The sequence below is a fragment of the Barbus barbus genome (genome assembly GCF_936440315.1).
Source record: "Barbus barbus genome assembly, chromosome: 47".
Lineage (NCBI taxonomy): Eukaryota > Metazoa > Chordata > Actinopteri > Cypriniformes > Cyprinidae > Barbus > Barbus barbus.
This window is the reverse complement of record NC_136725.1, coordinates 1,764,725-1,789,537: the sequence shown is the minus strand read 5'-3', so window position 1 is coordinate 1,789,537 and position 24,813 is coordinate 1,764,725. Positions and strand designations below refer to the sequence as shown.

Below are 24,813 nucleotides of genomic sequence, written 5' to 3'. Positions count from 1 at the left end.
TATATATATATATATATTTATTTATATATTTACATTTATTCATTTAGCTGACGCTTTTATCCAAAGCGACTTACAATTGCTATATATGTCAGAGGTCGCACGCCTCTGGAGCAACTAGGGGGTTAAGTGTCTTGCTCAGGGACACATTGGTGTCTCACAGTGGATTCGAACCCGGGTCTCTCACACCAAAGGCATGTGTCTTATCCACTGCACCATCACCACCCCTTCATATATCCTGATTTTCTGTAAAACTGTTTTGAAAACTACACAAATAAATATGATAATCTTTAGATAATCAGATTAGAGCAAAAGCACTAAAGAAAGCCTTTGTAGTTTGTAGGGAAAGTTTGTAGTTTTATCCGTAATGAACTTCTGTTCAGCATGTATGAAATGTTAGTGTACATTAAATCATATGTCATTTAGAGCAGAGAGCTGACAGCATTTCTCCTCGATCCTTCACATCTGTGTTGGATCATGACTCATGGCACTCAGATGCAGGTAGTTACAAACCTTTAATTTTTTGATTATTATTGTTACATTTGTATACAAAACAATGATTTACACGGGCTAGAAAGGGCTACAAACTCTGAATCAGTCAGTTGTGCTTCACTGTGGCACAACTAAAGCTGGACAGAGGTGGACTCAGAGAGGAAGTGCTCAGTAGAAGACTTTTTGGGGTTTTGGGGATGATGATGATGGCAGGGAAAGGTGTAAGGGACAGAAATTTGGCATGCTTTAAGGCTCTGTTGTTATGTTTAGCACGGTGGCAGAAAACAGAAGTGGAATGGACTGTAAAAGCCTGTGCTTACTCCTGCCTTGCAAATGAACTTTTACAGGACCGGCACACAAATACTGCTCTGTGAATGTGCTGCTTCAGTTACAGCAAGCTTAAGTCAAATAAAAATCACTGCATCACTGTGAACACCAAAATTGCATCAATACTGTATTAATTACAGATGTTTTTTTTTTTTTTTTTTTACAAATTAAAGAATTTGCTTCTTGGCAATAAATATTCTGAACTATCAAAATCATATCATGTCAGGTCAATTATTTAATATTTTTACACTCAGGAATGAACTACTTCAAGAAAGTCCCAGCATGCTTCAGAAATGAGGTCTGGGTGTTGCACGGGATTCTGGGAGGAGTGTTTCCATTACGACAGCTGGAAGTAGCATACAGCTCAAGGCCACTCACAGAAGCAGAAACATGATATGCACAAATCCAGAAAGATTCCCTAACTAGTGTGTGAGCCGGTAAGAAATCTGAAAAATACCTAGCTGGCGGCAGACCACAGGAGCCTTGAGAACAAATACAGAAAATAACAAGACATTCTCGTAGAGTTAGGTCATATCAGTATTCAGGACCATCAACAAAATTTAATTATTTTAAATCTTGTACAAAATATCAAAACGTACACTATGCAGCCTAATAAGTATCAAATGAAAAGTCCTTTCTTCTTTTTGGTTTTCTTCTCAGTCGTAGCAGTTACTGAAGTGCTTGGTCCTTCAGCCCAGTCAGGCAGTTTTCTCTTTGTAGGCTGACTTTCAGTCTGTGGAAACAAAGAATCAGCCTGTAGTTGGTTTTACTCAAAAGACATTGTGACGTCGTTGACATGTACAGTTCCCTCCAAAAGTATAGGAACAGTAAAGACAAAATTGCTCTGTTCGCTGTGGAGTCGAGACATTTACAAATATGATTAAAAGATGAATATGAGACAAAACTACAGAATGTCACATTTTATTATTAGCCGTTTCAACACATACATGTTTTACCAAATAAAAAGAACAGCACTTTTAGAGTTCATCCCTCTATCTGATGTGATCATAAGTATTGGAGCCTCTCAGGTCTTTCTAAGTGATCAGCTGTGTCCTGTTGCATTAATTCTTCAGACATTAAAAGCAGGGAATAGTTATATCCATTACTTCTGTATTCTGATGACACACACAAACCAGGATGAAGATGAGGGAGCTGACTTTGAGAGAAAAGCAAGCAATTTGGATGCTAAAAGAAAAGAGGAAGTCAGTAAGAGCTCTAGCAAAAATAAAGGGCATGGAGAAATCAAGAGTTTGGAAACCACCAGCAACCAACAACTACCTGATCGGCTGAGAAAACAACAGTAGTTGATGACACACAAATCATAAAAGCTGTGAAAATGAATCCTAAAAGACGTGTCTGTAAAATCAGCAACAACTTCCAGAAAGCTGGGGTGATGCTCTGACAATCTACTGTCCTCAGGAGACTTTGACACAGAATTACAGATGCTACACAGCAAGATGCAAACCTCTGACCAGCACCAAACATAGAAAGACAAGATTAGAGTTTGCAACAAAGCACAAAGATGAGCCAGAAGAGTTTTGGAACTGTGTTTACGGACCGATGAGACAAAGATGAACCTTTATCTAAGTGATGGGAAAGCACTAATGTGGAGAAAAAAGGGGATCTGCAATGATCCCAAGCATACATCCTCATCTGTAAAGCATGGTGGAGGTGGTGTCATGGCATGGGCATGCATGGCTGTCTCTGGAACAGGCCCTCTCAACTTTACTGATGACTTAATGTATGATGACAGTAGCAGAATGAATTTGGAAGGGTACAAAACCATCTTGCCTACCAATATTCAAGAAAATGCCACCAGATTCATTGGGAAGTGCTTCATATTGCATCAGGACAATGACCCAAAACACCCTGCCAGTTCAGTCAAGGAATTTATAAGGGCAAAGAAATGGAAAGTCTTAGATTGCCCAAGTCAATCTCCAGATTTAAATCTGATTGAACATGAATTTCACCAGCTGGAGAGGAGAGTAAAGGCAGAAACTCCCCAAAACAAGCAACAATTGGGATTGGCTGCATTAAAGGCTGGGAAAAGTATTTCAAAGGATGAGAGCAAGAGTCTGGTGATGTCTATGGGTCACAGACTCACTGCTGTGATTGTGTGCAAGGGATCTGCAACTAAATAATAGCTTTTAATCTTTTATATCTGCCTTATGTTCAACTGTCCCAATACTTATGCTCACATCAATGAGTGGGATGAACTCTAAAAGTGCTGTTCTTCTTATTTGGTAAAACATCTATGTGTTGAAACGGCTAATAATAAAATGTGACATTCTGTAGTTTTATCTCATATTCATCTTTTAATCATATTTGCAAATGTCTTGACTCCACAGTCAACAGAGCAATTTTGGCTTTACTGTTCCAATACTTATTAATGCCTTATTCTGCATGATCAAATTCAAGATCCCTAATTTGGAGTTTACTGAGGCAAGTCATAGTTAATAGTTAGTTAATAGGGAGAACTGCTCTCCAAACCTAAGTGTGACCAAATAAACATATGCAAAGTCATAAAACATTATGAAACCATATGCATCTCTGATTATTTCAGGTTTACACCACCTCTTTAAATCCGATCAAAATTTTAATCAGATTGATTGATTTAGATGATTAGGTGTTTAGATGAAGGCTTTTCAGTTAGACTGAGCCATCAACCTGATTATAGACTTCTTCTTTAGGTGCATGTAAACGTAGCGAGTGTAACTGGTCGTATTCATACTGCGATCAGGACTCAAACCAGCGTCAAACAGCATTGGAGGCGGGTGCGCTAACAACAACACAACAACAATAACAGGTGGGTGCGCTAATAACAACAAGACTGCAGCCGCTTCCATCTGTTGCTACTGCAGCTCTTGTGGGCAGAGGAGTGAGTTTTACCTGCACGGCTCTCACGGCCTTCGTTAGACTTAGGAGTTCATGTTTTCAAAACCACGGTTTATACAAAGATTAGAGAAAGAAACTTGCACCCCATCAATGCTCTATGATCATTTAAGCATAACAGCAGAGACTGTCACCACTTGAGTCGAAGAGATAGATATTTATAAAAATGTATAAGTTCTACTAAATTCATAATATGACACGGTACCTGAAAAGATAGAGGTAACTACCAAGATTATACAAATCACTATTAATGAGTAGCATTGAATTTGTATTTAGCTGAACAAGGACATCCCGTTTTCTAGATCTCATCTGCTGGGAACAGATTTGATCAATAACATTTGTTATCTGCTAAAAGCATTTGTATTATTGTGATGGGATTTCAGGTGCCAGCTTTGTGTTCCAAAACAAACAAAAACAGTATTTTACAAGTTTATTTGAATAGAAATTAGGTATGGTCAAGTATAAAATAACTTGCATGAATAAAGTAAATATTACTAATAATTGTTTAAAAATTTAACAATTACTGGGGGGGGGGGGGGGGGGGGGACTGCTGTGGGGCATGGACTCTATTTGGTTTCTTTTTAGGTCTGCTGCTCTCTCTCCCTGTCCGTGTCCTCATCTGATGTCATGTTTTTTGTGTTTTTTTTAGCTGCAAGGCATGAACACACACACTTTTCTGTCACCGAGCACATAACTTTACTCTACTTTGCCAACTTAAATGCCTGGTGAATAGGCAAACTAGCTTGAAAATGATGTAGTGTTAGGATAACGTTATTCATGTTAGATATTTCCCAAAGGTCTGCACTCAGTCACATACGACAGCGGCACGATTCTGGATAAATTGAGAATCACGATTGTTTTTTGTCTCAAACAGAGATCACGATTCTCCCACGAAACAAATAATGTGTGACAAAATACCTTTGCTGCAGTCTATTTAAAAGTGTTTAATTTGAACGAATTATTAAACATTTAAATTAAAATGTATTTATAATATATTTAGTTCATATTAAAATGATGAAAAAGTGGTTTGAATGAATGATTTAATGTCTCACTTGTTTCTTTACTGGATGAATCAGTGTTTTTAAACTAATCTCTTGATTCAATCACAAATACATTTTTTAAGTCACTTTTCTGCATCTAGTGGCCAAACAATGCAATCGACACAAACGTTTTTTGAAGAACCAGTTAACTTTTAAAGGTCTATTTTGATCGCTACCATAAACATCAGTGATTATATCTGAAATATTAACTTATGAATGACTGTAATACAGAAATAATACTGTGTTTGTGAAAAGGCTGTTTGTGAAGCTGTTACTCAAACATGGTAACTAGGTTGGCAGGTCTGCATGATATAAATAAATAAATGAATGAATGATTAATTTTGTACTTTAAGTACTTTTGTAAATTCTTGGGGGCTTGTGTCCCTGTAATGATTACAGTCTAAAATCACCCCTGGTTATTATGAAAGATTACGAAGACACACACTTTTCTTTAAAATAACTTCACCTGATAGAAGACTACATAAAAACGGGACTCGATTGAGAGCTGTTTGTGTGCAAAATAGAGTTGCCCCATTCTGGATAAATTGAGACTTTTTTTAATGCAGGTTGTAGTTCTCTCACAAACCTGAAGAAAAAAAGTATTAGAAAACTAAACAAAATCTCAAGGAATTTATGAATGAAATGATGCAATGACTCGCTCAAGATTGACTTGTTTCATTACTGGATGAATCAGTGTTTCTGAATGAATCTCTTGAATTAATGATTCAAAGACAAATACATTTTTAACAGCCCATTTTTGCCCTCTAAAAAGAAAAAGAAAGAAAAAAAGGGAATTGATTGGTGGAATTGAAATTTTCATTTTACAACAAGTATCAAATTCTGGATTTGGAATTGATTTTCGATTCCCGACCCTAGTTTTCATAGTCCATACTACAACGCGAAAAACTGCGTTTTCAAATTTATCAACTTTGGAGAGTGTTTTCAGAAAGCTCAGTTTTCCTTGACGAAACGCCGTCTTCGTGTGGACGGGAACTTTGGAATGTTTTCAAACAAAGGCCAAAGTAACTATTTTGAAGTCATGTTGAATTTTGCTGCATTCATCCAAATGGCTTAGCCCTTCAACTGTGCAGACGGTTCAACAAAGTGATGCTTCAAACCCAACTAGTGCTGGCTTACAGCCACATCTCTGAGAATATCCTGAGTGTGACAGTTTACATGACGCAGACAGCTGCATCAACAGAGGAAAACCCCACACTGCCCACCATCAGACTAACATCCATCACAATCCTGCTCAAGCCATTTCTGCGTCCCTCCAAACTCCATTTCCTCCCAGACATTTCTTCTTATGTCCCTGTCTTGCAATCTGTTCGGTCTTCATGCTAAATCATTTGAGTGGGCAAGGGAACATCAGGAGGGAGGGTGTGTTTAGAGACGCCGCCCAAATGATCTCATATTGATCTACAGGCTTGTGTCACTGCAGGACAAAAGAGCCATGATGGACGTGCTCTTCAAACAAGCTTCTATGACCATTAATCTCCACGTTAACAGGTCAGAGAGATGCGCACTAGACAGTGATGGCTGGAATTTACTGAAAAAGACCTCATGTGCAAATACAACATTATACAATAAATTAGTCTTTATAAAAATCAGCATTATTACAGTGTGTTAGTAATATTTATCATTTCATTTCACCTCTTTCTTTTACTGTTTTTAGAAACAGATCTTGACTATAAAGACGACTCCATCCTGCCACACCTCCTGAGATCAGACGTGAAGCGCAGTGACACAGGTCACAACCTTATGACCTTAATGGCTTTGAGCTTACAAGGGGAGGTATCGGGTAATAGCCCGTGTCAAAGGTCAAGCAGAGGTTAGACAGTTGGCTCACGCTAAAGCAGAGCACAGCGCTCATCACTTCAGGGGAGGCTGTCTGATGTTCAATCACTCTAGCAGACAGGGTTACAGGGATTCAGATTACAGCCTAACAATCTCCTTGTTAACATCATGTGATTAGCTGTTTTAAGTCTGAAGGTGTCACATTCATCAAAAACAGTTCAACCATGTGTCACAATCATACTTACACAGTGATCAGAAAATATTGAACAATAATAAAGATCAAGTGTTACGTTTATGATAATTCTACTATTTGTTTTTACTAATAATACACATTTTATCAAGAATTTTCAATTCCTTTCATATGCACAATGTCTATTAAATATGATAAAATGATTTGCTGTACCCAATATTGCTCAGCTGTCAAAAACAAAGCAATGCAGGGAACACTTTTCCCCCCAAAGCTTTTCTAAGAATGCTTCACATTTTTAAATTTTAATAACACATAGGTTAATAAATAGAAATTACAAATGTATCTCTGCAGATTTTTTATTATCAATGCATATGAAATTGCATCATCCATTTTTCAGAATCTGTAGTGTTGTAATATATTTACATGTCTGCATGTTGTCTGAGTTAACTCCCATTTAAAAGTTTTTGATCTGTAAGACTGTTTCTTCTGCTCACCAAAACTGCATTTATTATTATTCATCAAATATACAGTAAAATATAATATTGTGACATATTACAATTTTAAATAACTATTTGAATAGTCAAATGTAATTTATTCCTGAGATGATGTCTTCAGTGTCACATGATCCTTCAGAAATCATTGTAATATGCTGATATACTTCTCAAGAAACATTTCTGATGATTATCAATGTTTTAAACAGTTTCATATTTTGTGGAAACTGTGATTCTTGATGAATACCACTCATGTAAAATAGAACCTTTTTGTAACATTATAAATGTTATGGCCTCTTTTGATCAATTTCATGTGTCCATGAAGTAATAATTACTAACTCCAAACCTTGAACAGTAGTGTATAATTCTTTGAATTATGTGTTTGAGTAAGTTACTCATCAGTCCAGTTCTTTAAAAGCTCAGCAAGAACACATACCTTTACAGGTGAATCGCTGAAGAGGTCTTGCGTGTCTTTATCCAGGTTATCATCCTGGTTCCAGGAGGCCAGATTCATTCCACTGCTCTGAGGAACTGGGTCACATGACTTCAGACAGGAATCCTGTACACACCGACAGATACACCACACACTCAACACTGATCAACATTTAGAGCCACAATCAGAAACTAAACACCAGACAGCATATGAACATTTATAGGACTTGTCATCAAAAAGTATACATGCATTTCCACAGACTTCACATGTTGATTAAAAAAAACAGACAAAAAAACACTACAGAAAAACAAGTCATTTCTATATGAGAAAGTTAATTTAAGCAATAATAAAACAAAAAGTAAATTCTATATTGGTTCTCAATTCAAGTTTGTAGAAGTTAAAGCGTAAACAAAGTAAAACCTACTCAACCTTTCTGATACTGGAGTTCCTATCATTAATGAGGTTGATTTTTGTCCTGTTTTCCAGCTGTATTTACAGTTTTATCATTGCTTTTGTTGTTCGGTTTAGTAGCTTGTGATTTTATTACATCTGGGCCCATATTCATGAAAAAGTCTCCTAGTAACAAAATTCTTAGAAATGTGGGTGAACAGGAAAAAATTACGCCTGGGAAGTTTGTGTTTGGGAATCATATTGTTGAAATAAAGCCAAGGTAACAGTCATTTTACATACAGCACACAGTGAAAATGACATGAATATGACAGTGGGCAAATACATAATAATAATTTGAAATCACAAGTTTAAAGTTTGCTGATTGCGCGTTTCCTCCTGACCGACCGTCACACAGAGCACACGTGATCATGCAGGAAACAAATGCACACTTCACAAGATCTCACAGCTGGATCCGACTAAGTTTGCAAAGTTAAATGTTCATTAGTCATTCAAAGATTTGTTTAAATGATATACATGCGTATTTGCTGAATGCTGACGGCAAATGAGAAAGTATTACAATTAATTAGTGTTGTATTACAAATGTATTAAATGTTTAATTTAGGTTCCAATGCAATAGTATATAAACGGAGAAAGTTTAGTAGACTGAATTTAGCATTTGAGGCATAGATGATGATATTCAAAGAAGATTAAGTCAAGCAATCCAGGTGTCTGACATGAACCTTTTGTCTTTATGCACCTCCTGAACCGTGTCATTGTCCCAAGTTAAGCTATGATAATGTGAAGGTATGGGTGATACTGTCAGGCTGATTGGATTAGCACTAGGGATGTTTAAACGGAAGTTTTGTATCTGACTAGTTGACTAGTCTAAAAGCTAGAAACCCCCCAAAAGCGAAAAAAAAAAAAAAAAAAAGTGTGTGTCTATATAACAGCCTACACTTGAAATATTTAAATCTTTGAAACACACGGTCAAATCCCTCAATTAATTCTGCTAAAAATAGGTCATGATTATGCTTGCCTCGCGTTATCATCATTTAATATTAGGCGGTCGTTAAACAGAATAAAATAAAGGGCATACACTCAACAGAGCCCTGCACGGGCCTCAAATTTAGGCCCTAGCCCGGCCCTGGCCCGAGACGCTCAGGCTAGGCCCAGCCCACGTCCGACAGCTCATCAAAATTACTGACCCGAGCCCATCTTTTTCCCCCTTCTCCTAAAACAGTTTATACCACTTTCAGCTATTAAAATAGTTCAGTTTTGTGTGTAATGGCAAAATTATTATATTTCGTTTAGTTTTTTTAATAAGTTAATTTAGAAAAACGTTTGGGGCATTTTTGTTCGTTAAACAGCCTATACGTTTTTTTTAAAGTAACGACCAAGCGGCCAGCGGCATGAGCTGATCATAGCTTATGTTTGATCAATTTAGCCTTCTCAAATCATCACGACTTGCCTAAAATAAAATCTATAGATATACTAAAACAGTTCAAGTATATAACAATGTTTAAACGTTAAACCTGCGCTATAATAATATGTAATATATAGTATAATATATAATAATGTGCGCTAGCCTATATCTCAGTTTGTGCAGAGAGTGGAAGCTAAAGCTGCTCTGCAGGACATGGAGGCACCAGCAAACACATGCATTGCTTTCAGTGGAAACACATTAAAATAGCCTACGCCGTCTTTTTTTTGATAAAGTTAAGAGTAATACATCATTCGGAACGGTAAAGGGTCTACTTGTATTTGTGTGCACTCACAATACCAACAAATGGTAGTTATTTTATAAAACAAAGAAAACAAACATGATGCGCTTTCTGCGTCTTGAACAGGAGCGCTTCACAAAAATGAACCGAAGCTGAGCGAATACATGCCTCACAGACATGATAAATATATCTATAGAAAGCTTTAAATTATTACTAAACGAAATAAAAAAAATCAAAAACAAAAACTATTTTATTATAATCTTGATCATAATCAATAAAGATGCATTTCTCTCTAAAGGCGCGTCTAATGAGGAGACGGTGAGTCAGGATCAGCAACTTCATCCTTGCGACACGGACTCAGAAAACATTAGTTTATTAGTAAATAATTCAAATATCTCCTTACTATTTCCCGCAGACACATTCATGGTTATGTTTGCTGGGGTTTTTCAGCAAGCTTTAGCCTATTGCGTGCATTTGAACGCAGAACTATTCAGCTGCGCTGAAGTCACTTGAGCATCTGCTGCCGCGGGACACTAAACACCATCGAGCTGCTCTCAGTCGCGGCACGGTCTCCTGTTGTTTCCACCAGCGCGGCGATTTTTTTCATTACTAATCAATGGATGTCTACAATATAAAAACTTTTCCATCTCCTTCTAATTAAAAAAAATCCCACACTTTGCTGGTCTTTCGCGTGGTCATTTTGAGCTCGCCGCAACTGACAAAGAAAACGCATAAGAGGTCTGAGGTAAAAATGTAGTTTCTGCCCAGATACGCTTTTAAAAATATTTAAATATTTTGATATGCATTCTTTTTCAAAACTTTTATTTTAACTTATTTAAAATGTTTTAAATGTAATGTTAAAATGATGGTAATTTGAATGATAACATCATCATGTTTTTTTTTGTTTTTCTCGTGTAATCGACTATTGTTTTCAGTGTCGACTAGTAGGAGCTGTACCGTTTAGTCGACTAGACCCGCACGTCCCTAATTAGCACCTATGCATTTGAATCACACTGTTATGCTGATGATGTCAGGGCTGGGGAAATTCTGGTAATGGGCCGATTCCTGCATTTGCATGCTTTGTTTAGATTGTCTCCACCTCTATGTATCCCTCCCCCTCGAAAGGTATACACTCTACTGTGCTGAGATATAGTCAGACTTGGATGACTACAGCGACGCACAGCGAGTTCTCAATAAAGACTAACTTCTGCTTGAAAGATATCCCAACGTCTCCTGGTCTCTGCTTTGACGAAGGAAAAGTTTCCAACAAATGTTTGCCTTTCTATTACTAATAATACAAAAGCAATCGTTATAATACTTTTGGTATACATTTAATTCCATTGTTTAACAGTTCTATCTGATTATTAGACACGACTTCTATCCGTATTAGACAGAACTGTTAACAACAACAGTAAACTAGTAGAGGGAGAATGAGAGCGCTGTGTGAGCGGCAGCACCATCAAAATAAAAGTCCCGCCTCGAACGTATCGGCCGATGCCGATATTTGAAAAATTACTCAAACTTTTACGAAGATTTTTTTAAAAGTAAATCCTACACAATATTTTTTTCAGTGTGCAGAAGGTAGACTAGAGATCAGAACTAGTCTAAATGAAAGATCAGTGTTTCATCTCAAGCCTGTCCGCAATGTGCACTAATTTCAGAAACAATGTGTGCACATACAACCCAAATTCTAGAAATGTTGGGACGTTTTTTTACATTTGAATAAAATGAAAACTAAAAGACTTTCAAAACACACGAGCAAATTATTTTATTCACAATTGAACACATAAATCTTTAAATGGAGAAATTTTACACTTTTATCCACTCAATGAGCTCATTTCAAATTTGATGCCTGCTACAGTTCTCAAAAAAGTTGGCACGGGGGCAACAAAGGGCTGAAAAAGCAAGAAATTTTTAAAAGATTCAGCTGGGAGAACATCTAGCAACTAAGTTAATTGACATCAGGTCTGTAACATACCGTATTGACCCGAATATAAGACGACCCTGACCAATTCACTGCTGGTTATACTCTGTATAATTGTGTATGTGACGGATAAAAAAAAAAAAAAAATCTAAATAAGACGACCCCCCCCTTTTTCCAGATGTACCTTTTGGAAAAAGGATTTTTGAAAACCAAATCTTGTTTTTTATTTCTCTCTGTAAAACACATTTTTCTTAAATTATTTTCATATGGCATATTTTCCTATTTTTTTTTTTTTAAGAATGGTAAATACTGGTAAAATGTACCAACAATGACATTTAAAAAATATACACTTTTTTGATATACCATAAAAATAACAGGTAGCCCATCTGAATTATATAACATTTAGTCCATCCATCTCATATAGCCTACCAAAATTTTATTAACAGTAGAAGTGAAATCTTATTGTAGTCTTTAAATCTGGGTACTGTCTTATGTTTTAAAATCACTTACAGAGGAAGTTTGTTCCCATCAGGCCAACATGACAGTCACGACTCATGACGTAAGCATTTTCTTTTTCTTCTGTTTTCACTCGCGAATCGCAATCTTTACAGCACACATTACATATTTCATGGCACACTCTTTATGCATTTTGGGCCACCTATTGTTGTGGTTGTATTATTAACATGTCAAAGTCTAGACCCTGAATATAAAATGACCACGTTTTTCAGATGTATTTCCAAGAAAAAAAAACTGTCTTATATTCAGGTCAATATGGTAAAAGGGATGTCTTAGAGAGGCAGTCTCTCTCAGAAGTAAAGATGGGCAGAGGCTCTCCAATCTGTGAAAGAGTGCGTAAAAAGATTGTGGAATACTTTAAAAACAATGTTCCTCAAGGTCAAATTGCAAAGGCTTTGCAAATCTCATCATCTACAGTCCATAACATCAAAGTCTTCAGTGAAACTGGAGAAATCTCTGTGCATAAGGGACAAGGCCGAAGACCTTTGTTGGATGCCCGTGGTCTTCGGGCCCTCAGACGACACCGCATCACTCATCAGCATGATTCTGTCATTGACATTACTAAATGGGCCCAGGAATACTTCCAGAAACCACTGTCGGTAAACACAATCCGCTGTGCCATCTGCAGATGCCAACTAAAGCTCTATCATGCAAAAGGATATATATATGTGAACATGGTCCAGAAGTGCTGTCGTGTCCTGTGGGCCAAGGCTCATTTAAAATTGACGGTTTCAAAGAGGAAAAGTGTTCTATGGTCAGACGAGTCCAAATTTGACATTCTTGTTGGAAATCACGCCGTGTCCTCCGGGCTAAAGAGGAGGGAGACCTTCCAGCGTGTTATCAGCGTTCAGTTCAAAAGCCATCTCTGATGGTATGAGGGTGCATAAGTGCATACCGTATGGGCAGCTTGCATGTTTTGGAAGGCACTATGAATGCTGAAAGGTATATAAAGGTTATAAAGCAACATATGCTCCCCTCCAGATGACATGCATTTCAGCAGGACAATGCAAAACCACATACTGCAGCTATTACAACAGCATGGCTTCGTAGTAGAAGAGTCTGGGTGCTGAATTAGCCTGCAGTCCATCTTTCACCTATAGAGAACATTTGGCGCATCATTAAACGAAAAATACATCAAAGACGACCACAAACTCTTCAGCAGCTGGAAACCTATATCAGGCAAGAATCAGACAAACACCAAAACTCCAGAAACTCATAACCTCGATGCCCAGACTTCTTCAAACTGTTTTGAAAAGAAGAGGAGATGCTACACCATGGTAAACATGCCCCCATCCCAACTATTTTGAGACCTGTAGCAGGCATCAAATTTGAAATGAGCTAATTTTGTGCATACAATTATAAAATTTCTCAGTTTATACATTTATGTTATCTTTGTTCTATTGTGAAAAAAATATTGGTTCATGTGATCTGAATGTCTTTTAGTTTTCATTTTATTCAAATTTAAAAAAACGTCCCACTTTTCCGGAATTCGGGTGGTACGCAGATAAACTCACTGTGTAATTGGCATTCTGAGACAGACAGATGTGAGTCACCTGTGGCATGGGAATACTGATAAAGAGCTCATCTTCACTTGTGTCCATGACATCTGTCTCACGTTGTGACTCTCCAAACACAAGTTTAACAGCAGGTCTGTCTGCAGTCGCCGATTTATCCTGCAGCGATGACACAAATCTGTTAGCATTTGATCAGCACACGGTTATCTCAGAAACTCTCGCACCTGCTAACATGACCATTACAGAACATCACCTACTCAAGCATGGAAGCAGTTATTGGCTAAAACATCTAATTTTTTTATAAGACATTAGCAGTAAAACAATCAAAATCTAATAAAGGTTTCAGTGAGACAAGTAAATACTACAGCTCACAAAGCCATGGACAAAAGCGGATGATCCCACCTCTGGAGATGGGCATGCAGGGATGATGGCTAAGAAAAATAAAGTAGGTCTGCCATAATCAGTCTGAAAGGCACAGCAGATGTTACATCAAAGTATTAGTCTCCTAAAGCGTCAGGACACTGAGAGACTCCAAGAGCTCAACAATGGCTGCATTTACACTGCAAGTCTTAATGCACAGATCCGATCTTCTGACCATATCCAATTTTTTGGCCCCTGTTTACATTCACTTTGTGGACTGGTATCTGATATCTGTGTTTACATTAATTCCCACCCAGTGATCTGTTTCCTATGCACATGGTACTAGGCCCTCAGGTTTTGAATGGTTGTGCTATTAAAATTATTTAATTCATGTCGGATGGATTATTTGCCAGCATGGACAACAGCGGTTTATGTTTTGCAGCTCAAAATCTGCCAGAACGGATAAAGACCGGAAAATAACGGTAAATTTAATTTGTTATTTTATCAACAGCTCATTAGATGTAGAATTCTGAAGTGAAATAAAGTAGTACTGTAAGATTACATTAATTTGAATGAATTAACGAGAGAGAGAGAGAGAGAACGCGCAAGTGAGCAGCCTAATAGTGAAGCTTGTTGGTTTAATTACAAAACAGCTAAGTTTAATCACCTCATTGCTGAGAAATATAATAGGTTTTAGCAGTGAAGCTATTGTTTTTATAAAATTCATGGGGCAGGGGTTGAAAACCAGCTCCTGAATGTTGTGCCATTTCCACATACAGTATAAAGTTCCAGCCTTAATAAAATGCAAGCGCATATACAGCACACCGGCATTAAAACACTATCTTTATAGGCAAACGTGTCGCCCTCGCATTGCGGTGGATCTGAGTCCTGAGGGGAATCAGATGTGTGTTTAGACGTAGGTTGGATGTCCAGATATCGGATATGTATCTGATTAAAATCCACATTTGGAAGTGTCTCAGATTGAATGCGGGAAAAAAACGGATCTTGTACGGATTTTTGTGTTTACATGTGCAACGAATTCCGATCTGTGTCAGATGTAAACAAAAAAATAAAAAATATTGGATTATTTCTGCCAGTGTAAACACAGCCAATGTCATTAGACTTGGCTGTAACCTGTCAGTGGGTAGCTGACAAATAGCAATGGTATGAAGATTTTAGGTTAAAACATGAATGTGTAAAAAAAAAAAAAAAAAAAAAAGCATTCTGTGCACACAATTAATACAAAGTTAAAATATTCCATTTAGTGTCTGAATCAATGTGAGCTGCATATCCAATAATTATAAAGTAGTTTTAGATGGATCAGGTAGTAACTTATCTTTAATTTTGTTAAAACCTTGGCACATGATTTCTAAGATAACATTCATTTCCTTTTCCTGTCATTAATGGCATAGGTAAAAATCGTCATAGTAAACTTTAGTATTTTGCATGAATCGGATCACAAGATGGACTGCAGCTATAAATAAATGATTAATAGTGAAATCAGTAAGGTTAGCAGCTAGCAGTATATTACAAACAAATCCAGACGTGTTTTCATGCGACAGCACTGTTCTGACCTCTGCTGGTGCATTTCAGCCAAACATGAATATTTCAATAAAATGCTCTACTGTAGTTCAAAGTGACAGGAGTGAAACGCACCAGCGGCTCTATCCAGGAGATCTCACGATGTGCTGTGGATGAACCTCTCTGGAGTTCATAAAGTGCCAGCCTGAGCAGGAAGTTACTGACATCTTCAGGGACACAAGACCGGATCGCTTTAAAATCACTCAGATCTGTTCAGGAATAAAACAAAAATAATACAAGTGATGCTGTGTCCTTGTTACAAATGTTATGTGTACTATAGTAATAGACAGTATCAGTAAATTATGCATATCCCAACCCTTATAGTATGTATGTTAATTAATATTACTCAGTAAGGACACCTTAAAAGTGTAACCTATAATTCATTACATTTACATTTAGTCATTTAGCAGACGCTTTTATCCAAAGCGACTTACAAATGAGGACAATAGAAGCAATCAAAACCAACAAAAGAGCAATGATATGCAAGTTCTACAATAAGTCTCAGTTATCTTAAGACGGTACAGATAGAGTGCAAGTCTAAAAGGGGCAAGTTCTTTTCTTTTTTTTAAAGAATAGTATTAGAATAGAGAGTGCTAGAGTCAAATAAAGATGGAAGAGATGTGTTTTTGGCTGATTCATTCAAATTATATTTATTGATATAAATTCAGTAACTTCATACAGTTTTTGAACAAAATCGCCAATTCTTGAACTCCAAAAAGAGCTCTCTAGAAGAACAAACTTTTCCACATTTGGACAAGAGATATTGGATTGTATTCTGGTGCAATGAGTTTAACCTGAGCTGACTGGAGGAGAGTTGATGCTTTTTCTGATGGTGTTATAGATGGACGCTGAGAGTCCAGCTCTGTCCGTGTCCACAGCACAGCCCATCTTCTGAGCCTGCAACAGATGAGACTCCACCACTGCTATGGGCAGACTGCGAGCATCTGCGACCTGCCTCTACACAAGACAACACGTGCATCCACATCAAATAACTGCTGCTTCAGGATCTAAATATGCTGGCTTCATGACATCAGGCTAGTTTTGTTTATCCAAAATACATTTAAAAAACACTAAAAACATGTTCAAATAATAAAAGTGCAATCCAGATATTTTAAATTCATAAAAATGCAATGAATATTTTTATGGGGCAGGATTTAAAAATACTAAGAGGTGTAGCAGGTGTAGCATCTGGGAAACATTTTTATTTTTATTATTGCTATTGTTGATGATGCAATGAAGCATACACAAAAATGCTGCTAAACTAAAATGGGATTCTTAGCAATGTCTTAGGCAACCCAATTTCAGGTCCTCAAAATAACTACTCTCCCATTGATTCCTGTCTCTTTAATATTGTAATATTTAACAAATGGCAAAAAAGGCCAAATGCATGTCTCATGCTTAGGGCTGTCGCGATTCGTCGATTTTAGTCGACTAGTCAATTTTTAAAAATCGTCGACTTCATTTTGCTCGCGTCAACTAGCCGGCAAAATACCGGAAGTGGCGCATTTCACGGATGAGAATCCATAAAACACATTATTAGACTATTTTCCAAGGCTGCATGATATATTAAACTCATTTAAAAATCATAATTAAGCATAATTGTGAATTCACAACCGCTGTGATTTAATTAAATAATTATATGGAATGCAGTTCTAACACAGTATATGCTCTTTAATTATTTGCATGCGTGTAGGTTAAGTTCTCACAGCGGCTCCGTTCACAGTAGCTCCACAGAAACTGTTATTATTTACATGTGGAGCGACTCAAACTCATCTCTGCATGCTGTTGTGAGTTTGGGTTTATTATAACGTTCTTCTGGGAAATTTCATCAGATTTGTAAGGTAAATCATTTATTAATCTACACAAACACAGGAGAATACATCGAGATTTCAAAATAAAAGCTCAGACCCTCTCTCTGAGTTACACGGTTTGATCTCCACATATTCATGTAATTACAGCAGCTATAGCATTTCTGTCCTAAAGAAATGGACAAATATTAAAGATTAAGAGTACGTTTGAATTAAATGGTGCTTGGTCAATATTAAACAGTAATGTGTAATAATAATCATCAGGCCGCTGGCGCTCCTGCAGGCCTTTGTTGTGATGCGTAATCTACATCAGCTCTATTGTTTATAATATATTATGTATTTTAACAGTTTTGTTCAATAAAACCATATGATTTCTTGCTTTTGATACTTTATTTGAATTAATTATTATTGCATCATTGCCATTATACATGTATTTTAAGTCATTTTAAAGGCTATTGTAAATCTATTTTTATTACCACAAAAACAAATATAAAAATATAATTATATGGCCCTATGAAATCCATTTTATTTCCAAATTCAGTTTGTTAAATTTTATTAATCAAAGATCCTGTCTAATTAATTGAGTTTTTCAGTTTTATCTGTACCAAATTCTGTTTTCCATTATTTTCTGGATTCCATTTGAATGGTTCCATTAAATTTTTATAATAAAAAGCATCTCCAAATAATTGATTTTATATATAAAAAAAAGTATTTTTCAGAAATACTGCACATTAACTTTTTTCACCTAAATAAATTCTGGTAAATACTCCTTTAAAAAGTGTTTTTTGATTATAATTGTATTATTATTAGACTCACACTATAATACTGAACTGATTTCAGTGATTTGGATGAGATGGACGCTTGCTGCTTGCACTCTGTTGCATTTTACTTTTGCTTTAAAAAAGGATTTCATGGAAATTTGGATTTCATTTGGTTTAATAAAATATTCTTAAGTAAAATTGTTGATTTTTTGTGGGAAATTAATCGTTTAGATTAACCGATTAATGGAAAAATGAGTCGATAGATCGATAGTGGCAGCCCTACTCATGCTACACACATGCATGAAATTAACATTTGTCATCCCCAACTAATTGTTGTGCATTGCTGTAGTCATTAAAAAAAAATCCTCAGACACCTTTATTTTGCCTTATTTGCTTGGTTTTTAATTATTGATGGAGTAATTGTACATAATTGCATATAAGAAAGTGTGATAAACAGGACAGATGGCACATTAAAACAGAGTATTGGGAGTAAACGTCGTACCGTGCTCTTGTGCTCCATCTGAAACAGTCTGTATGTGACAGAGACACTGTCCGGTAGAGACTGACCCACACACCTGTACTCACGGCTAGACTCTGTTTGGACAGGTGGAGTAGAGCTGGAGGAATCATCCACCTAATTCACAGAACAACTCATTATCATACAGTATAACACTTCATACTGAACAGTATCAGCCCATAAGCCCTGAGCCAGTGAGATCCACTGTAAAATGGAGATGTGTTTGGGGTCGATTCGGTGATCTAGTAACAGCTGTTTAACAGCTACTGTTTATTTCACTGCACAGCAGCCATAGAAAACATGACAGCAGACAACATTCAATTTGATAAAAAAAAAAAAAAACACGTTTAAATGTTATAATGTTATGTCCTTTGTTTTTTAGATAGTAACTTCTATAAAAGGAATTCATGGATGTACTTTATTGAATGGCTGTATTCAAATATATTTTGCTGCATATTACGTTTATCAGCACACTTAATCTGTGAACTAGGGGTGACCCCGAATAGTCGAAGATTCAACGCTTTGACAGGAGGAGGCTGATTCGACTACCAATCTCACAGTCGAATACTCGTGGGATGTAATGATCATGCCATTTTGGCTATATGGGGGTGCTCAATGTATAAATTCAAATTGAAATTTTAAGTTTCACTTTCCATAATCCGTAACCTACATGAGCATCTTGGTGGCAGGGATTTAAATCTTTAACAAGACTCAAATTGACATAGGCAGCGTGAAAGCCTGGGGTTTTTTCGATCAGGTAGGGTACAAGAGATTTCAAAACATTTCAGCCGGTTCTAATTAGATTTTTTGCATGCTCGGAAATGGCTGAGCACCCACAGAAAAACTCAAGATCTATTCACTATCATATTGGCGTAACAGATTTGGCAAAACCTGCAAAACTTAATGAGATCGTGATGAAGACGAGGGACAGCTTTTTAGTGAATATAAAGGCAGTGCTCTGTGTGCTTTCTAGGCTATATATAATCCATGTAGAATTTGTATAGAACTTTTATTTTTCGGCCACATACACACTGCAAAGTTTCGGGAATGACATCCGCATATATCACACTCGAAAGAGCAATGGACGGGACAAAAACATACGTGAAAATGTAAGTAAATTCAGTTTCTGAAGCGGCCTCAGTATTTAATTCTGGAACCGGTTCTGGATAAAACAGCTGTGTTTGAGCAGCTTTCACAGCAGCTCATATTTATGCGATCGCATTGAGTTTTATGTGGCAGTAAGCTATGCTTCAAAGTCGGAAAAATTAGCAGAATATTTGTAAATTTCCTCCGTGAAAATCTCTATAGAGTTAGAGTAAACATGCACACGGGCTTCAGCGAATGCTCCTTGCATCTGTTGATTTCATCTTATGTGGATTATTTGGCTTTATTTAGTGCAAATCTCCAGTTTCATCAGCTCTGATAAGTAATAAACAACATGATATGCGGCCGGCTAATGTTAACTAAGTTAGCCTATATTTGAATCAAAACATAAAATATTATTTACCTCGTTTGTATCTGCGAGGCATCCGTTACACATCTTCCCTGTGTGTTAGCGTCAGTATGACTGTCAAATGTCTGACTACTTGACTCTTGGTAGCGTATTTTGCCCCCCGCTCCCAAACATACGAGTCGACTATCGGCAAGATTGGACAATGAAAATCCTTAGTCGGGGACACCCCTACTGAGAACACATTCATAATACAGAATCACCCTAAGTGCTTAAATGTGAAGTGTATCATTTTATGAGTGTTGAATTGCTTATATACCCCATGCAGGTGTCAAATATAAATCATTGGCAGGTTGAACACAACACACTGTGGCGTTATCAACACATTTCTTGTTTATTTGGGCATCTCTACCAGCCTGAATGCAAATACTGGACTATATACTCATTATATTTTACTTTACCTGTCAATGTATGTTTAAATAATTCTGTTATAAAACAGCCACTGTGTAAATGAACGAATATTTCAACAACAAATAAAAAATGTATAATTCAGAAGTTAATTTAAAAAATAAAAATTAATAAAAAAAAAATTAGCATAATTGTTTTTAAGTTTAGTGCTGATTATTATATTTTTAAATAAATAGTAATTAAATTTAAGTTTGGGCTCTGTTGTTAATTGTAATCTTAAAGTAACTTAAAAGGGCTCCCTATAATTTAGAGCATAAGCTGATTCTTATCCCTAGGAAAATTTGAATTATAATTGAAAAAAAGGGCAATTTGTTCAGTAAACCACTGTTTAATTTAAAAAAAAGCTATTTTATGTTTATTTTTTTCCTCCTGCTGTACCGAAACCATACCGAACCGTGATGTTAAAACCGAGGTACGCCCCGAACCGTCATGTTTGTGTACCGTTACACCCCTACAGCACAGTGAAGCAAGTTAGAGGCAGGACTCTCCAAACTTGTTGGTGAACAGTCATTATTTTTGCAACATACACAACATTCAATAAGTTCTTTAGAAATGTATACATTTATTCAGCAAAGAGGCATTAAGTTGCAATAAATAATAAAATGCTTCAAATAATGCAGCCTTGGTAAACAATGTAGTAAAATGTAGTGTTTAATCTACAGTGTTTAGCAGTACCTGTAAGCTGTGTGTCTGGCAGAATGTGAGGATGACATCAATCAGAGATGATAACATGGCTGCTTTGGCTTCTGATACACCATCCACTTGTTTCAAGCTGGATATTGAGCACGGCCTGCCAAAGAAATCCACATTAAAAACTTCAAAACATAACCACTAAATAAATATCATGCCTACCCCTAAGGACTATAAATGTAACATTAAGCATCAGTACAAATTTGGCTTTTTCAATAATTAAGGTGCAGTCACAGTGAAATTTCAGTAAAAGTTTATGGCCAAAAAGGTCCATAGTGTATTGTCAATAGCGTAGCCATGTATAAAGCAGATTTCCACTGGTCACGCGAAACTCTCTTGCACAGATTTCTACAGGAATGACTGGATTTTGCAAGTCTCAGTTAAAGGAAATGCTCTTTTTGGAGGACTACACTATTCTACACCATCCAAAGGCCAGCGTTACCTTGATTTTGCCATATCCAGGAGTATTTTATTGGTGGCCAGTAGAGCTGGTGGGATGTCTCTGAGACCAGCTAACTTCTGACGCTCAGAAACCAGCTTACCATAGAGCTCAGACTGTAAAAATAAGACAAACAGTGAGAAAAACTGATATTGACTGTTGTTTCCAGAGACATACACTGATGTGCGTCCTTCAGAAATCACCCAGTTACTTTTAAGAAACATGAGTGTTGAATATTCAGTACCTGCAGCTGGATTTCTCTAGCTGAGACCGCTGGAGTCTGGGCTCTGACATTAGTGTGAATCTGGGTTGGTCTAACAGCGGATCTGTATACAAATATTAAATGTCATTTTTCACACAAACAGACAGATGTAACTCTGACCTAGGGATTTTGAAATGTGACACATTTAGAGGTGAAAAGCTCTGAACGAAATACACAAACCATAAGCAAAAAAAGGCCAGTCAAAGTCAAAAAGTCAATTCATATTATTTGTGTATGATCCATACCTAGATGGTAAATCTGCTTTCTGCACGATCTGATGGGTGTCAACTCCAGAACTGACCTTTGCCCTCTGAAAAGAAACAAGAGAGGGCTGCAGAAAACAACAAAAATCAGTAAAACTATTCATTAATGGGATGATAAAAACAAATCTGAATTTATTAATGGATGATACTGACCCGAGTGTAATCTGACTTCAGGTTAGAAGCAGTCGACTCAACATGTGCTGGATCTGCTTTTTTCCTGCAAGGACATATCAGGAATACAATAAAAATGCATTCAGAGCACAGAGAACATTATGGGGAAGTTGTGGCCTAATGGTTAGAGACTCGTAATCCGAAGGTTGTGGGTTCGAGTCTCGGGCCGGCAGGGATTGTAGGTGGGGGGAGTGAATGTCCAGCGCTCTCTCCACCCTCAATACCACGACTGAGGTGCCCTTGAGCAAGACACCGAACCCCAACTGCTCCCCGGGCGCCGCAGCATAAATGCTGCCCACTGCTCCGGGTGTGTGTTCACGGTGTGTGTGTGTGTTCACTGCTGTGTGTGTGTGTTCACTGCTGTGTGTGTGTGTTCACTGCTGTGTGTGTGTGTTCACTGCTGTGTGTGTGTGTTCACTGCTGTGTGTGTGTGTGTTCACTGCTGTGTGTATGTGTTCACTGCTGTGTGTGTGTGTGTTCACTGCTGTGTGTGTGTGTGTTCACGGTGTGTGTGTGTGTTCACTGCTGTGTGTGTGTGTTCACTGCTGTGTGTGTTCACTGCTGTGTGTATGTGTTCACTGCTGTGTGTGTGTGTGTTCACTGCTGTGTGTGTGTGTTCACTGCTGTGTGTGTGTGTTCACTGCTGTGTGTGTGTGTTCACTGCTGTGTGTGTGTGTTCACTGCTGTGTGTGTGTGTGTTCACTGCTGTGTGTGTATGTGTTCACTGCTGTGTGTGTGTGTGTTCACTGCTGTGTGTGTGTGTGTTCACTGCTGTGTGTGTGTGTGTTCACTGCTGTGTGTGTGTGTTCACTGCTGTGTGTGTGTGTGTTCACTGCTGTGTGTATGTGTTCACTGCTGTGTGTGTGTGTGTTCACTGCTGTGTGTGTGTGTGTTCACTGCTGTGTGTGTGTGTGTTCACTGCTGTGTGTGTGTGTGTTCACTGCTGTGTGTGTGTGTGTTCACTGCTGTGTGTGTGTGTGTTCACTGCTGTGTGTGTGTGTGTGTGTTCACTGCTGTGTGTGTGTGTGTTCACTGCTGTGTGTGTGTTCACTGCTGTGTGTATGTGTTCACTGCTGTGTGTGTGTGTTCACTGCTGTGTGTGTGTGTTCACTGCTGTGTGTGTGTGTGTGTGTGTTCACTGCTGTGTGTGTGCACGTTGGATGGGTTAAATGCAGAGCACGAATTCCGAGTATGGGTCACCATACTTGGCTGAATGTCACTTCACTTCCACAATGTTACATTACGTATATCAAGGAATATACCTAATGTAACATTGTAACATGTAACATTATTAAGGAAAAAGCAAGCAAAATACAAAAATCACAGAAGAAAAAAACACAGCTAAATGTTCATTGGATTTAAGTTGAGTATCAGAATGAATGCACTGGAATCTGTGCAGATGGAGCAAAAGAACATGACACACGCTTCTGGCAAAGCACCTCACGACACAAGGCGTAGCTACAGGAAGGCAGTTTCCACCCAATAGAAAACCAGTACCACGAAGGCTTTAGCTCTCTAGTCTTGTCACAGCATTGGTAAACATATTTGATCATAAAAAAGATTTATGGCAGAGGAAAAATGGTAAAAAAAAAAAAAAACTGGTAAAATGACAGGGATATAGATAATGTAGTCTGCTCTCCATTCCAAATATTTCACAAAATAACTAATTCTGTCCATGTTAACGGCCTCTCATAAACATCAAATTGGCTCATGCATTGAATTTGACTGGTGGCTCAGGTTTGCCACAGGGACCCAATGTGCCCTCAACTACAAAGTGCACTGATGGTAAGATGTGAGGGTCTTACCGCGGTACACACACTCTGCTGAACAGATCTCTGTTGGGCTGCAGCAGGAGTCGTCTGTGCCTCTCATCTTCAGCTTTACTCAGCCATGATCTGCCCTGTGTGAAACATTTACAATGTTGATTCATTTATAATGATTTTTCCCAATTTTGTGAAAAATTTTAAATTTTATTTATCGAGCCTGTATTTTATTATAGACTTTTAATATTTATGTTTTCAACTGGATCCTGCAACAAATTAAAATGTTGTGACATCTGTATGATGGAAACTGAAATCATTTAACTCCAGCGTAGAAGAACAACACAAACAAATATAAGATGTGTCTTTGCACCTTCTGTGCTTGGGCCCTAATAAAAATAATAATCCTATCATAGACTACCATATAGCACTCTCTGAGCTTAAACACTACACGTTCCCCTTGTTATGCTACAACATAAAAATCAGCATCATGAGGCAGTTTTAATTCATCCAGACATAAAATTCAATGCAGAGTTCATGCTGCTGTGCTGCTTCTAGA

General features: G+C 37.4%; 1 protein-coding gene across 5 annotated transcripts in view; it reads right to left on the bottom strand.

The window, feature by feature from the left end:
- Positions 1-494: 494 nt before the first annotated feature.
- The window catches only part of LOC306866217 (bifunctional 3'-5' exonuclease/ATP-dependent helicase WRN-like), a 45,940-nt gene continuing 21,621 nt past the window's right edge, over positions 495-24,813 (bottom strand). Inside the window, exons 21-33 of one of the 5 annotated variants that reach the window (XM_079411314.1) lie at positions 24,300-24,394; positions 22,477-22,540; positions 22,306-22,391; positions 22,043-22,124; positions 21,802-21,914; positions 21,345-21,459; positions 18,737-18,868; positions 16,460-16,622; positions 15,741-15,874; positions 14,127-14,189; positions 13,764-13,883; positions 7,663-7,785; positions 498-1,549 (exon numbers count right to left, since the gene is read on the bottom strand). In XM_079411314.1, the coding sequence (XP_079267440.1) occupies positions 1,436-1,549; positions 7,663-7,785; positions 13,764-13,883; positions 14,127-14,189; positions 15,741-15,874; positions 16,460-16,622; positions 18,737-18,868; positions 21,345-21,459; positions 21,802-21,914; positions 22,043-22,124; positions 22,306-22,391; positions 22,477-22,540; positions 24,300-24,394 (1,404 nt within the window). In that variant the 3' untranslated portion in view covers positions 498-1,435. Of the gene's footprint in view, positions 1,550-7,662; positions 7,786-13,724; positions 13,884-14,126; positions 14,190-15,740; positions 15,875-16,459; positions 16,623-18,736; positions 18,869-21,344; positions 21,460-21,801; positions 21,915-22,042; positions 22,125-22,305; positions 22,392-22,476; positions 22,541-24,299; positions 24,395-24,813 lie in introns of all 5 variants that reach the window. The other 4 variants (XM_079411316.1, XM_079411317.1, XM_079411315.1 and 1 more) reach the window with 4 other exon arrangements.